Source organism: Topomyia yanbarensis, chromosome 2 (genome assembly GCF_030247195.1).
Source record: "Topomyia yanbarensis strain Yona2022 chromosome 2, ASM3024719v1, whole genome shotgun sequence".
In the NCBI taxonomy this organism is placed as follows: Eukaryota; Metazoa; Arthropoda; class Insecta; order Diptera; family Culicidae; genus Topomyia; species Topomyia yanbarensis.
The window spans coordinates 57,562,764-57,578,720 of record NC_080671.1 but is presented as its reverse complement, the minus strand read 5'-3'; the positions used below and the strand labels follow the sequence as shown (position 1 = coordinate 57,578,720).

Below are 15,957 nucleotides of genomic sequence, written 5' to 3'. Positions count from 1 at the left end.
AAACATTGCTTGAACAAGATATCACAAAATATATCACACCGTGCGATATATCACGAATTCACTAGTGAACATAAAACATGCCGAAAGTTGCTGTTGTGGAGAAAGCGGATGTAAAGGATGGCGTCTAGAGGATACGCGCACAACCCGAATGGGAATTGCCGCCCCTGTGCAAGGACAAGGACAGCGCGGACGAATGGATGGTTGAGTACTCAAAGTGTTGGAACTGATTCCATATGACCTGCACCAAACTTGAGAAAAGACCCTCCACTAAGGACCTCTGGCACTGCCCAAAGTGGAAAGAGGAAATAATGGAGCTCCAGAAACTAATGAAGAAGCTGGAAGACCAAAAGAACAAGACTACCAGGAGTGTGTCCAAGGAACGCGGACCAGCAGACACTGTAGAGCTGCTAAGACGCCAATTTGAGGCCAAAAATTACGTGATGAGGCATTTCAAAAGTCCATGATTGAGATGGCAACAATAATGCACCAAGTAAAAGAGGACCCCGAAGCAGGACAACAAATGGCTTCGACAATCAAATTGCCGGATGAAATTACAAACTTACTGAGGAGACCAACAGTTACACCCCTCCCAGTTTTCAACGGGGATTACAAGGATTGGCTAAACTTCAACTGCGAACAAAGCAAACGAGAAGGTCAACTCAGCGATACCGATAATATAAACAGACTTATGGCAAGTCTAGGCAAAGCCGCAAAGGTGCACGTAAGTGCCTTGCTGATGGATCCAGGGAACGAGAAACACGTAGTACTAACTCTGTATAGTATTTACCGACAACTAGTGGCTATATACAACAAACTATGGAAGGAGCTGGTAAAGTTACGAAACCCACGCATGGAATCCCAAGTAGCAATTGCAACTTGTTGAAAGTTTTAAATGTTGCACAACTGCTACACAATATCTTTTATTGTTGGATATATTTGAAAAGAATTTCCACGGGTTTTTAAACTGATTGTGCAACTATGTAACTATAGAGCTGACCAACAGTGTTAAGTATGCAAACATCAACAACAGTTGTGAAACTAATCAGAAACTTTGCTAACTTGCACAAACAGTCTAACAAGTTGCAAATGCCTCTTTCTTTGCCATTCCACCCTAAAACAGAACTATCCAACTACCCAGTGCTCGACAAATGGCACAGCTATTGTTTTCATTATTTTGCTGCAATTAGGAACATGTTGCACAACATACAAACAAAGTGCGCTTTTTCCATAACATAGTTGTTACCAAGAGAGTTACAAATACTAAAACAGTAACAAAGCGTGCTACTTGGGATACTCTCAAAGCATGGTGGATTTCGTAGTGATTCTTGGAAATTTGGTGTCCAACATGATTATGATGCAGTGCGAGGATTATTTAACTAATCCGTTGCAGATGGCTGAACTTGTCTGCCGCTGACCACTGAATTTAAGAAAACAATAGGCAGACAAGAAAGCAGAAGCAATGATTCCACAAGAAGGACAACCTAGGCAAAAACTGACACTAAAGGAATTACACGAGTTTTTGAAACCTCAGCAGAAAAGGGCAACACACTTCTTATTGCACAAAAGGTATGCCAATCTGAAAAGGAATACTCGAAAAATGAGCGCCAATCAAAAGTTAACATGCACGCTGAAAACACATCCAGCTCCCAAACGAAATGTTCCTGTTGTAACTAACAACATTGGATAGTAGCGTGCCCGGTCTTTAAAAAAATGAGTGTGGAAAAAAGACGAGAACTGGCACTAAACGCATGTGCTTCAACTGTTTACGCCAAGGACATTCCTTAGAATCTGTCAAATGAGACCAAACTGCAGCAGAACAGAAGGATGTACAGCACATCATCACACATTTCTTCACTTCAGACCAAAAACAAACGCTGAAAAACCAGCCTCCCAAAAGGAGGGAACAAAACAAAAAATAAAGGAATCCTCAGAACATTCAAAAGACATCAAGAAGAATGCGGATAAGAAGGAAATGAAAGAAACAGATGCGCCAGCTCTGACAACGTCCAAAGCATCCACCTCGAAGGAACGAGAAGATGAAGCTGTACGCAATAACATATTCACTATCAAAATAAATAAAGTCTACTACCAAATACTGCTGGTTACACTGAGCAAGGAAAACTATTAGAAACCTTCGCATTTTTGGATCACGGTTCATCCAACAGTCTAATCCTCGACGACGTGACCACAGAATTAGGTTTGTAAAGGCCAGTATCAGCCTTATGCATGAAATGGACAAATGACTCCGTACACGAAGATAACGAAAGCCAAAGCGTATGCTTCAAAATATCGGACAGCAACAAAATTCGATACAAAATGGAAAGTGTGCGTACGGTAAATAAATTAGTCGACAAACACTCGACTATAAGGATCATCATGAAAATTACAATCATCTTAAAAACCTTCCTATACAAGGATGCGAGAATGCTGAGCCTTACTTATTGGACTTGATCATCCCCGGCTATTAGCAGCAACAAAACAGAGAGCAAGCAGGGTCGGTCCGATTGTCGCCAAAACACCAATCGGATTGGTCATTTACGGAAGAACCAACTCTCGACATCAAGAGACAATATGTTCCTGTGTAGTAGAGGAGTTAGACTCATTAGGAGAAGAAATAAGAAAATACTTCTCAACAGAAGAGTTTGGTTAACCAACAAAGCGAGGAGGATAGACAACCCGAAACAATGATTAAAGACGCAATGAAGTATGACGGGATTCAATACGAAATTGGGCTACTATAGAAACAAGCCAGGCCCATAATGCCAAAATCAGAAAGCTTTAAAGGAGCGTTAAGAAGGTTAGAATATACTGAAACTAGGATGAAAAAAACCCCTGAATTTGCCCAAATTTGGACAAAATTAAGGAATACGTTCAGAAGGAATACGCATGAAAATTAACGGCAAACGAGATAACACAAACAACCGATGAAACGTACTACTTGCCTTATTTCGCTGTCCTAAATCCTAACACTATTAAAACCACGACAGCGTGGGACACTATGTGATGCAGGTAATAACGTTTGGAGCAACCTGCATGTCCACAAGCAGCAAAGAATGCAAACGCAGAGAACTACCGAGATTGCGATCCGGCGGCAGCGAACGCTTTTTTAAAACAACACTACGTATCTGGACAGTTTCTCGACAGCGAAGGAAAACAGTGCAGTCACTTTCGGAGTTATAAAAATTCGTGAAGCTGCACACTTTATACTAAGAAACATTATTTCAAACGATACCGAAATGCTAGACGTTCTACCTGAACGTAACGTCGCGAGACAATCCACACAAAAGGAATTCATTGTCATAACTGCAACGTCAGAGAAAGTTCTCGGAGTATACTGGGACACGACCCGAGACACAATTGGGTATAGAGTAGCAGATTTCAAGTCCAACCACATACCAACAAAAAAAAGAAGTCCTCTCAACGATCGTATGAATTTTTGACCCTCTTGGACTAATGCGCAAATTATGATTGGAGGAAAATTACTGATGCAACAAGCCTGGAAAGAAGGTGTAGACTGGGATGAGAAAATATATATGAAGTTAATGGAAGATTGGAAAATTTGGACAAATAGACTATCTACAATATGCCAGCTGAGAATTCTTAGATGTTACTCCCCCAACATACCGGACTGGTTTTCTTTAACCACAATAAAAGCAAAGAAGAAGAATCAGGATCACACAGTTCTTCAAATGAAGGATCATCTAACGTTTATCTGACCCGGAAGAATATATTTTACCAAATAATTTCCGTTACATTATGTAAGGTCGATCGTAAAGTCACAACATATGCTTTCCTCGATCCCGGCTCGTCAGACTTTGCTTGACGAAGATTTAGCCGAAGAACTCTAGCCAAAGGGTAATTGAAATGGACGCCCTTGAAATTGAAATGGACGCAAAATTATTCGACAGAAGAAAGAGGAAGCGAGCGAGTGCAACTACAAATAAGTAGCAGCTCATCAGAAAGATTCTCGCTGAAGGAAGTAATGAGGGTAAAAGAGTATCGTTCAATCTGTTCAATATGATAAGCTGGGTCAGAAGTTTGCTAATTTGCGCGGTCTTCCAATACACAATTATCAGTACGCCAGGCCTAAAATACCGATTGTATTAAATTACAGTCATCAATTAATTCCGTTGAAAAGACTGGAGGAGAAAATAAGCTAATCGCAATCAAAACAAAATTAGGGTTGCTGATATTTGGCAACCTTTCTGGAACTGTGTCAAACGAACACTTAATGGCTATTGAAGAGTAAGATATAAAATATGATGCAAAGATATTTTTCAGTTGAGGATTTAAGAGTGAAAATTCCAATCGATCCTAGCATTTGGGAAGCCCATGCATGGGTTAATAGCTTAAGCCAACCACCAAAAGTGCAAATGGTACCGTAGGGGACGAAACGAAGTTACGGACCGACGCGAGTTGATTTTCAATGAGCAGCAGCTCAAGTGTGATGGATATTAGCAACCACAAAACGGGAAAATAATACCGTATGGATGGAGCGAACATGTGTTGGTGCAGGGTAAACTTGGAAAATTGAATGGGAAAAATCCGTGCCTCCCGGAGTCAAAGAAAATATAACGGAATGAGTGACTTAAAAACAGTGTGAAAATATGGGGAAAACGCAGTCAAGAGGTGTACAAAACGCAGAAAACGCCCAGGTAAATGTAGTGAATACGTTGGACAGCCACACCGATGCCCATGAGGCACATGAACTGAAGCTGTGGATCATTCTTGTTGCGGTGTTAGCGCAACTTTTCGTGATCATTTATAGAGAAAATCAAAGATCAACGAAGAAACGTGCCACGAAGGCAGCTCTTTCAGTGGCAAAGTTGGATGTGTGAAAATAACAACCAGAAAATAGGAAAATCGGCAATATACAATGGAGCATTGCGTAAAGGACTACTTAGTGTACTCAATGTGCATTATTACACTAAAAGAGATGCACGAGGAGATACAGGAACGCTCAAACTGTCTTTTTCCAAGTGCACAGGCGGAAGCTTACAAAGAAGTAGCGGAGATGCTGTTTAGAATGTCTAGTGCGGCGGCCCTGAAGCAGAAGATAGGCGGCAGAATGGTAGCTGAAGGCGTTGCATTGATGGAAGAAATCGAAGAATTGCTAACATGGAACATAAGAGGAGCACAATAAGTAACACAATACGAGAAACCCTTAAAAAGGAAAGGAAAAATGGGAAGTATATTAACAATATTTTGAATTTGTGAAAAACTATTAGTACAAAATATTATTTTAGGTGCCACAGAATATATTATAAAAAGCGATGTACAGTACATGCAGAGGATAAACATATATTATTTCAACCGACGAACGCAATAAGAAGAATAAAACAAAAAGTGTAAGGAAAAAGAAAAAATCGTAAGAAGCAGTGATAGAGTTATTTTCGCGTTCAGTATATGAGTCTATGTTAGATAATAAAAAGTATATACCTAATTGGCATTCCTAAATTGGTTATAGATACATTTTTCTAATCGGAGAACGAGTTAAATAAACTCAAACATCAGAAAATTAAGTACTTCTAAAAGCAAGACAAGGAATGAAAAAATTGCTAAAACTAAAAGACGATTATTACAAAATGACACACTTAGTGAAGGTGTCAGATATTCACTAAGTAAGCGATACCTTAAATTGAGAGATAATACTTACGACACTGTTGCACTACTTAGGGGAGCACCCTCAGTGGGCGACACTTCTATTGGAAGCCTTTCTCAGATAGATTAGCGATGAAAATTGATTGAAAAATATGATGGGAAACCCGCAGGGTTACCTCTGTTCTTAGAAACCGTAGAACTGCTGAAGGAATATTCTCCGAATGTTCCTGAAGCAGCAATTATAAAGTTTATCAAAACAAGATTGGTAGGAGCCGCACACGGTTACATTGATGAGGTTGAAAATTCACAGCAGCTTAAAGAAGTATTACAACTTAAATTTATGGTCCGTATCACCCTCGAGCGATTGAGAGCGAGATAAGGAGCATTGAACAGCAAAACAAAACAATCAGCGAATTTGGAACTGAAATCGAGAAGCTCAGCATGTGTCTAATAAGACATCCTGCACAGAAGCTACCGCAGCCAATATTATACAGCCAAAGTTGTACTTTCTGAAAGCAAGGAAACCCAACTACGCTGAACAAGGCAATTTCCGATGAACTGGAGGTACAGCCCCAGACCTCGACAGCAACTGCCTTGTGGACGCAAGGGTATCAATACCCAGGTAATTACCGCGGGTGTGGAAGCCTTGGATATTACCCTGGAAGTATTACAGCAATGGCCAGAATCAGCCAAAGGCGAACGCGTCAACATAATCGAGTCTACTGCGCGACGATTATACTGACCGTAGCATAAACAATCACGTATGCCACCCGACAGCGAGGCCTCTGAGGTCGACTCTTGAGTTATTTTGTACCGATAAAACCCCGATACTTAGCATGGCGATCCTCCCAGGGACAGGGTTTTTTGTTAAATTGTTGTAACAGTGCACTTTTGTAACAGTGCCAAGTGATTCTGCAGCAAGCCATGGATGCGAGTTAACGATATCGTCACACGGGGCATTCTGGGAGGTCAGCAAAATACTCCACATCGCAACAGTAACCAATATATCGGTCATCGGACGGACCCATCGTTCGAGGCGCTGAGGCAGCATTCATCGAAGTGTGATCGTCGGTTAGATGTAAAGTAATTAACGTGAAAAAGGTTAGTCTAAGTTTAGCTCTGGAACTAGAACGTTTTGTTTTTTTTAAAAGTAAGCCCCGTGACAAAAACTTTAACTGGCGCCCGAAAACGGGACCTCGTGAGCATAGGGAACAGTATAATCCGGGAGTGTAAATTCTTGAAGTTCGGCAGTAATATTAAGTGATTTTTGAAAAAAAAAAAAATCGTTCCGGTAGAAATAGCCGAGCCGTTCTTCACTGTTAAGTGTGCCGTGAAAATCTTTCAAACTGAACAAAACGGTAGAAAGAGCCGTATGGTGAAATGACACGAACAAGTTGGTCTCAAGAGCCAAAGTAGCGGAACGTCGGACACCGTGGGCAACCCAATCGGTGACAGGAGCCCGAGTAGCGGAAGCAAAAAGGAACAATTCGACGCACCTGCCGACATTCCCACCTTCTTCAACGAGAACCATGCTAATAATACTGTAAGTACTAAAATTACTTTTTCTTCAAACAGTGCTTGTGAGTGAATAAAAGTGCAATTCATAGTTTTACTTAATCCCGTATATCAAACAATTTATTCAAAATTTCCATAAAAAATACAGAGTAGATTTTTATTTTAAAAACATAATAAACGACCCCGCTCCCAGACCAGCTGCTGCATCTCTAACGGTTGAACAATTCATGGATTTAGGCAAAATCCCGGACTTTGTGAGAGATATAAAACCCTTGGCGATCCTACCAGATTAATCGACTGGATAGCGGACGTAGAGGGAATATTCCGTACCTACCAAGAGAGTGGTGCGACAGCATGTCAAATCAGCATCTTGGAAAGGACAGTGCGAAGAAAAATTGATGGAGAAGCGGCGGATATATTAAACGCCAATAACATTCTATCCAACTGGACAGATATAAAAAACACTTTGATTCTCTATTATCGAGATCAAAGAGATATCAAAACTTTAGATTACCAGCTTACTTCTATCAAGAAGTTAGCCAACGAAAATTTAAATACGTATTACAGTCGTGTAAATGAATTCTTGTCGCTAATAATAGCACAAGTACAAACCGATGACAAATTAAAATTAAATGGATCGGCTAAACTATTTCCAAGAAAAAGCTTTGGACTCTTTTGTTAGGGGATTGGATAAGCCTCTCAGCATATTGCTCAAGAGCACCAACCCGAGAACACTGAGTCAGGCGTATAATTTCTGCATCGAATATCACAATATGGATATTCGATCGGCACCGATTAGAAATGAATTTGGCGGACAACCGATATCGAAACCTCGTGAGCCACCAGTAGTGCCACCTAGAATGTACACACAGCTTAAAATGTTCCTATCTCCTCCTCTTCCTCCGAGAAGACCAACCACCAATCTATTCCAAAACTATGTACCACACAGCAAATCAAATTTTTTCAGTTCAACAATTTACTCATAACGGACGAGAACGGACTAACACAAATAATGGACAAAATTAAAGAACAAATACGCGCCAGCAGAATAGTAGTTTCAGGGGTAGAGGAGAAAGCAATGGCTTCCGCGGCAGTAGTTACTACTACTACTACTACTACGACAACCGTTCGAATCATGAACGTGGTAACCAAAATTACGGCAACAGAGGATATGGATATCGACATCCCAATCACCAATATTTTCATACAAGAAACAATTATAATAATCGGAATGATAGAATCTTTTTCATCCAACCCGAACAATGGGAACACCTCCAAATGGTCAAGTGAATGGTGACATAACCGTTATATCAAGCAAGACAGTACAAGTGAGCTCTCGAAACCAACCCCAAAATTTTTAGGAAGATATACAAGTTATGAACAGTCTAGCCGACGCCCAGGTACGAAGCCTACAGCTGGCGCAACAACAATAACGCATGGAACAGTCACTATCCCACTTAGAACAGACGCATATGGCATAGGATGGTTCAGCGATAACAACTGCGCACCTCGACCAACGTGGGAACCGTCTGGCAGTGCGAATTTGCTGAGCAGGGACTTTTGTTAAGTTAGCCAGGCCTCTTTAAAATAAAATTAGGAATAAAAATTCAGTTCAGCCGGAGCAACCGGATAAATAAGGTCGTTTTTATTTTTTAAAAAAGTTTCTACTACCGTAGAAACTATAATCCGTTACGACTGCTTCTGGGAAAAGTGTTTGCTAGTTAGTGCCTGCCAACAGCAGTCATCCCCAACGGCATATTGAGGATTTGCGGGGTTGACCAGCGAATACTTGGACCAGATCGCGGAACTAGCTCGACGGATCATCGGGCATCTAGCTCCTAGGACCCCGAAATAATATCGGGTAAGTAATTTTAAGTTTTATTCAAATAACATAATCGGTTGGAATAATTGCTTCCTGAAAAAATAAAGCATTAATCCTCCCACCATCCAATAATCATTACTAATTAAGAGGTTCTAGCTCTGACCAGGGAAGTGAAAACCGTCAATATCACAAAAGTGAATTACTAACGTAAACATTTTAAACAAATAAATAACCATCTGATCATTCTAACCAGTGAGTGATATTAGAAAAAAATAATGAAAACAATGCCAACAACCAGCCCATGCTAACGAGAGCCACGGCAGACGATTTACAGAAAATGCTAGAAGCAGAGACAGTCAGAATAGCGGCTATTGAGAGAGTCCCATTGCCGGTGGCTCAACCTTCTACCAGCCAGCCGTGCGTGTTAATATTTTCGACCCATCTAAAACCCAAATGCGATCAAAATGGTCACAACTTTTAGTGGCGACCCAAAAGATCTTTGCTAAATCGCTTGTTCCAGAACTAGAGATAAATATTGTTCTGTATCTCTGGCTCGGAGTAATCCGCGATAAAATAATTGAAAAGGCAAGTGAAGCGTTAATAACAAACCATTCCCCTTTGGAATGGAGTACTATGAAAAATACATTGAAGGACTATTTTGGCAATAAACGCGTTTTTTCAACGTTAACATCGCACATCACTTACTTGACGCAAGGTAACAGTGATATCACGGAATTTTACCTGCGATGTCGAGCTTTATTGTCCGACATAACGGGTAAAGTAAATCTGAATGAAAATATGAGACCTTGTGCAAAAGTTATCACAGACAATTATGAAATGATGATAACTAATGCATTCATAGATGGATTAAGAGACCCATATTCCTCTATCACCAGAACATACAGGCCGGAAAATTTACTTACAGCATACCAATGCGTAATAGAGCAAGCGAATGCTCACCAAAGAAGAAAAGAGAAATTTCCAAATTCTCCTCGTCCACAAGTTTTAATACCAAAACCCCAGCTACCGAAGAATTTCTCAAACCCTAACCCGGGACAACCCGGTTATACACCAGGAAAACCCAATGCCCAATACTTTCACCAAAATCAACCCCAAAGAAATCAACCTCGTCCCATTCAACAACAACCCAACTCACCTAGGCCACCTTATCCAAGGCCTCAATATGGCCAATCACCATACCAGGCTCGATACCCCCAGCCGAAGTCACAACAAAATGTGAGAAATGCAGTCTATTACCACGAAATGGAGGAGGAAACCACTGATCTACCTGATCTGGGAAACATCCTCCTTACAGACGAAAACCAAAACGACCAGGATAATTGTGTTGACGAATTAAATTTTCCGTCAGCCGGGGAGCAGAATCCCGAGGTATGACGAGTAACAATTTCCTCCCCTATGTCGAAATGGAAACCCGACTTGGTACGATTCGGTTCCTAATCGACACGGGAGCCAACAAAAATTACATCTCCCCCCACCTTGCTCCAAAAAATTTCCGCAAGACTGGACCCTCTAGCCAGCTTAAAAATATCAGCGGAACTCACACAGTCAACGAATACACCTTTCCGAACCCGTTTTACAATTATCAGAAAGGTATTCCAAATCAAATTTTTTTCGTCTTTAAATTTCACGAGTTCTTTGACGGGCTCATTGGCTATGAGTCATTACGATCAATAGGAGCCATAATTAACACCACAACAAACCAATTATTAGTGAACAAGCAAATTATTCCAATGAAACGTAAATACCCTACAAAGTGTCAATTGAATTTTCTAGAGAATGAATGGATAACCAAAACTTTTCCGACTACTGCAGAGGCGGGTGACTTTTACTTAGACCAAGACCTCCAAATTGCACCCAACGATTTTATCCCATCCGGTATATTCCGAGTGGAGGAAAATAAAACTGTTTTTCCTTTTGTTAATGTCGACAAAAGCCCGGTCTGTGTGGATGTGGACACCGAACAGATCATGGTACAGATGAATAATTTTAATGAAATTAAACCTCCCCGTGGGGAAACGCAAAGAGTGGATTCGTTAATTAATAGTCTTCGTTTAGATCACCTAAATAGTGAAGAAAAATCAAAAGTTAAACATTTAATTGCTAGACACCAGTGCGTTTTCTACATTGAGGGTACAGACCTTTCATTCTCTGACACAATAAAACACGAAATAAGAACGACCGATGAGCTTCCTACGTACAGTAAAAGTTACAGGTATCCCTACTGCCATAAGCAGGAAGTACAAAGACAAATTAACGACATGCTCACCCAAGTGATTATAAGGCCTAGTACCTCCCCCTGGGTTTCTCCAATATGGATTGTTCCGAAAAAGGCTGATGCCTCAGGACAGCAAAAATGGCGCCTTGTTGTCGACTACAGGAAAGTAAACGAAAAAACTGTAGACGATAAATACCCCTTGCCCAACATTACAGAAATTTTGGACAAGCTCGGTAGGTGCCAATACTTCCCCACACTCGACTTAGCATCTGGCTTTCACCAGATCGAAGTTCATCCCAAAGACGTTGAAAAAACAGCTTTCGCAGTAGAAAGAAGATTGTACGAATATCTACGAATGCCCTTCGGGCTTAAAAACGCGCCTGCTACCTTTCAGCGCGTCATGGATCACGTCTTAAGTGACCTTATAGGTAAATGTTGTCTGGTCTACATGGACGACATTATCGTTTTTTCGACTTCTTTACAAGAACACATCGAAAATCTTGAAAATATATTTAAAGCATTGGAAAAAGTAAATTTGAAAATTCAGCTCGATAAGAGCGAATTCCTGAAAAAAGAGGTTGTGTTCTTAGGTCACGTTGTTACAGACCAAGGAGTCAAACCCAATTCGAACAAATTAACAGCAATACAAAACTGGCCGATACCCAAGAACCAAAAAGAACTAAAAGGTTTTCTTGGAACTTTGGGCTATTATAGACGCTTCATCCGAGACTTTGCAAAAATAGCAAAACCCGTTACTGCGCAACTGCGAAAAGGAGAACACGTTGAGCACACTCCGCAGTTTCTAAAAACATACCACTTGTGTAAGACACTTCTAACGAGCAGCGACATACTGCAATATCCAGACTTTGAACGTCCATTTATTTTAACTACCGACGCAAGCAACTTTGCATTAGGTGCGGTTCTCTCTCAAGGATCCATTGGCAGGGACCGACCAGTCGCGTTTGCGTCACGAACATTAACTAAGTACGTACGAGGAAAACTACTCGGCTATCGAAAAAGAGTTGCTGGCAATTGTATGGGCAACTAAATACTTCCGACCCTATCTATTTGGAAGGAAGTTTACGCTCTATACCGATCACCAACCCCTAACGTACGCCCTTAACTTGAAAACCCCCAATTCGAAACTAGTAAAATGGAGACTCCAGCTAGCGGAATTCGACTTCGAAATAAAACACCGACCTGGAAGACAAAATGTTGTGGCCGATGGTTTATCTAGAATCCAAAGCTCTGAGATTAACATAAACGAAACTGATTCAGACGCTAGTTCAGTCCATTCAGCGGATACTGATCAATCCGAATTCATTGCATGTACTGAACTTCCAATTAACATGTTCTCTAATCAAATCATTCTAAAATACGGAGATAGCGATTCGGAAGCCTATGAGGAAATCTTTCCCCGAACCTTTCGCCGAACGATCACCAAAGTAGCTTTTGGCATCCCCGTATTGATAAGAATATTTCGAGAATGTATGGACTTGAGAAGGAATAATGGTTTGATGTGTCCAGAAAGCCTAATACCGACCGTACAAGTACAAGACCGTACCGTATACAAGAACTACTTTAGCCGTTGCAAAACTTTCAGGATTAAAATTTCGCAGAAACTGTTGATCGACATTACAGAAGAACCCGAACAAGACCTTCTCATAGAACAAACCCATGAAATTGTCCACAGAGGTATAAAAGAAAACAAAGAGGAGATTCTTAGACGGTATTATTTCCCGAACGTAAAACGAAAAGTCAGGAAATACATCATACTTTGCGATATTTGTAACAAAATGAAGTACGAACGGAAACCTTATAAGATAATTCATGGCGAAACTCCCATACCCAAAACACCATTAGACATAATTCACGTGGATATCTTTATCTCCCAACCGTACATATTTCTCTCAACCGTCGACAAACTGACAAGGTTTAGAACACTCATTCCAATTAAGTCAAGATCGATTCCCGATGTCAGGAAAGCTCTTATAAAATACTTTTCCCTCTACGGTTCACCGAAGCTGATTGTATCGGACAATGAACCTGCAATCAAATCTATAGAGGTTAGAGGAATGCTAGCAGACCTGAACATTCAACAGTATTTTGTACCCACTAATCGCAGTGAAACTAATGGTATTGTGGAACGCTTTCACTCCACCATTAGTGAAATTTTCAGATGCAACAAACACAAATTTCCAAATCTCACTAATAAAGAAATGTACCTTACCGCATGCACCCTCTATAACAACACTGTTCATACAGCAACAAAATTGAAACCGAGGGAACTGTTCTATGCTGTACGAGACGGCGAACAGAGACCTCTCGACATACAACAGATGCTGGAGGCTATGAACAAACTGTACGACGAGACCGTTGTCCAAATAACTGCCACACAGAAGCAGCAAAATGAACAACGTAATCGTCAACGTGAGGAACCACCTTTCCTAGAATCGGGACAGGAAGTTTACAATCGTTGTCAAGGGGTAAAAAGCAAAAAACAACCCCAATTTCAAAAGGTCACTGTAACTGAAGACCAAATAGAGAGTTACCGCGACGACGACGAAAGAAAACTCCATAACACTAAAATGCGTTGAATTCTGAACTAATACATCTCTATTTCTTTACAGGATTTCACCATGATGGACACCTTGATACTCTCAATCATTCTAATAAAACTTCTTATAATTTCAGGAAACCAAAATTTTATGCAAATTCATTATTTAAACAACAACCCAGGTTTGTTGGCATTGAATATAGGATATGGCTTTTTACAAATCGGCGAGCACAAAATCTTTCATGTCATCAACCTTGACACGTATGAACCGATTTTTAAAAGGCTTGGCATTATAATAAACGGGCTGAAATCAATTGATGAATTTCAGGACACAGTAGAATCACTGGACATGAAATACAAGAATGCCCATGAAATATATGCCGAATTACTACCTAGAAACCGCAGAAAACGAGGAATACTGAACTTCATTGGAACCGGAATTAAGCAAATAACTGAAAACCTAGATAACGATGACTTAACTCTTTTAAATAACGATATCAATCAATTGCAGATGGACAATAAAATGCTAATTATCCAAAACAATGAGCAGGTAAAGATTAATATACAGTTGCAGGACAGGATAAATACTCTTATCAAAGAATTTAATAAACAGCAAGACGAAATAACCAAAGGCATAATAGCTGCTAGAACTAACTCCAGTAACAGAAACTTTAACTTCCTTTCCTGTTGTTACACCTTCGAGACATTCATGAAACCATCCAATTAGCTAGACTCAATATTATTTCAGAAAGAATTCTTTCATTAGAAGAACTAAATTTCGCAAACACTAAACTAGAGGAACAAGGTGTAGGAATCGCAAACGTTGAAGAGATTTACGAGTTTTTAGGCTTGAAAGCATTATTCTACCAATCAAAGTTAATATTTATTATTATAGTCCCTTTCTTAGAAAAATCAACATGCTTCCATATTTTAGTAGATTCAGTACAAGTAGGGAATGCAACGTTAAAATTACCCAGTCGTGAAGTTATAACCAACGAGATAAACACCTACTTCATCACCGATCGCTGCCAACCCATCAATACGAAAATTTTATGCAAACTCGACAACCTCCTCAAAGTATCTGACGACAAATGTTTTTCTAAATTACTGAAAGGATCATCAGGCAATTGTCAATTCGAATCCCACACAACCAACACTGAAGTAAGAATGCTAACAAGTAACCACGTCATTTTGAAAAGTGTGACCAATATTACCTTAGACACAACATGCAATGTGCCAAAGAGAAATCTAACCGGCACCTATTTGCTAGAATTCCACAACTGCACCCTTTACGTCAATGGCACTATATTTGCTAACTCTGAAATCACCATACAAGAATCACCCACAATTATTCCATTGAATGGGTTAATAATCGAAAAGCAAAAGGTCGAAACCCCACTGAAGTTGGAGGAAGTACACATTGCCAATAGACGACAAATGGAACTCATCTCACACTACAAGACACAGACGTACACATCTATAAGCATTTCTAGCTTCAGTATCATTTTAGGCTCAATCTGCCTTATCTATTTAATAAGAAAAAAGCAGGTGAATGTAAAAATCTCTCAAAATTTAACCGACCACCAAAACAACACAGCTCAGCAGGAACAAACGAACCAAGACGAACAAGCGAATCAGGACGATTCGGACTTGTACGATGGAGTAGTTATGAACAGTCTAGCCGAGGCCCAGGTACGAACCCTACACCCGGCCCAACAACAACAACAACTAGAACAGTCGCTATCCCGCTTAGAGCAGGCGCATGTGGCATAGCATGGGTCAGCGATAAGAACTGGACACCTCAACCAACGTGGGAACCGTCTGGAGTGAGAATTTGCTGAGTAGGGACTTTTGTTAGGTTAGCCAGGCCTCTGTAAAACAAAGCTAGAAATAAAATTTCAGTTCAGCCGGAGCAACCGGACAAGTAAGATCGTTTTATTTGTTAAAAAGGCTTCTACCATAGTAGAAACCTTTACTAATTTTTATGGTCCGTCTCACCCCTCGAGTATTAAACAAAATAGTGCGTCGTTCTTTCAGGTTCCAACGATGTTTTACTGCGATCGCAGAAAAATTTTACTTCTGCCTAGGAACATATTGAACATCATAAGAACAACCATATGTTCTACATAAGAAATCAAAAACTTGTTATAAAAACTGCAGTGCTCGATTCGAAACCTTGCTTCGCTTAAATGCGAGTATGTTTCGTTTTTGGCCTTAGTTTTTTAT

General features: G+C 40.2%; 1 protein-coding gene across 1 annotated transcript; it reads left to right on the top strand.

The window, feature by feature from the left end:
- The first annotated feature begins 13,898 nt into the window (after positions 1 to 13,898).
- LOC131685748 (uncharacterized) lies at positions 13,899 to 15,655 on the top strand. The gene is made up of 2 exons (XM_058969670.1): positions 13,899 to 13,992; positions 14,060 to 15,655. The coding sequence occupies exon 2, from the start codon at positions 14,899 to 14,901 to the stop codon at positions 15,502 to 15,504; it is 606 nt and encodes a 201-aa protein (XP_058825653.1). The 5' UTR covers positions 13,899 to 13,992; positions 14,060 to 14,898; the 3' UTR covers positions 15,505 to 15,655.
- Positions 15,656 to 15,957: the final 302 nt, after the last annotated feature.

What these genes read in the sequence shown, in the direction of transcription:
- LOC131685748 (XM_058969670.1), top strand. Translation starts at nt 14,899, where the DNA reads ATGCTAACAAGTAACCACGTCATTTTGAAAAGTGTGACCAATATTACC.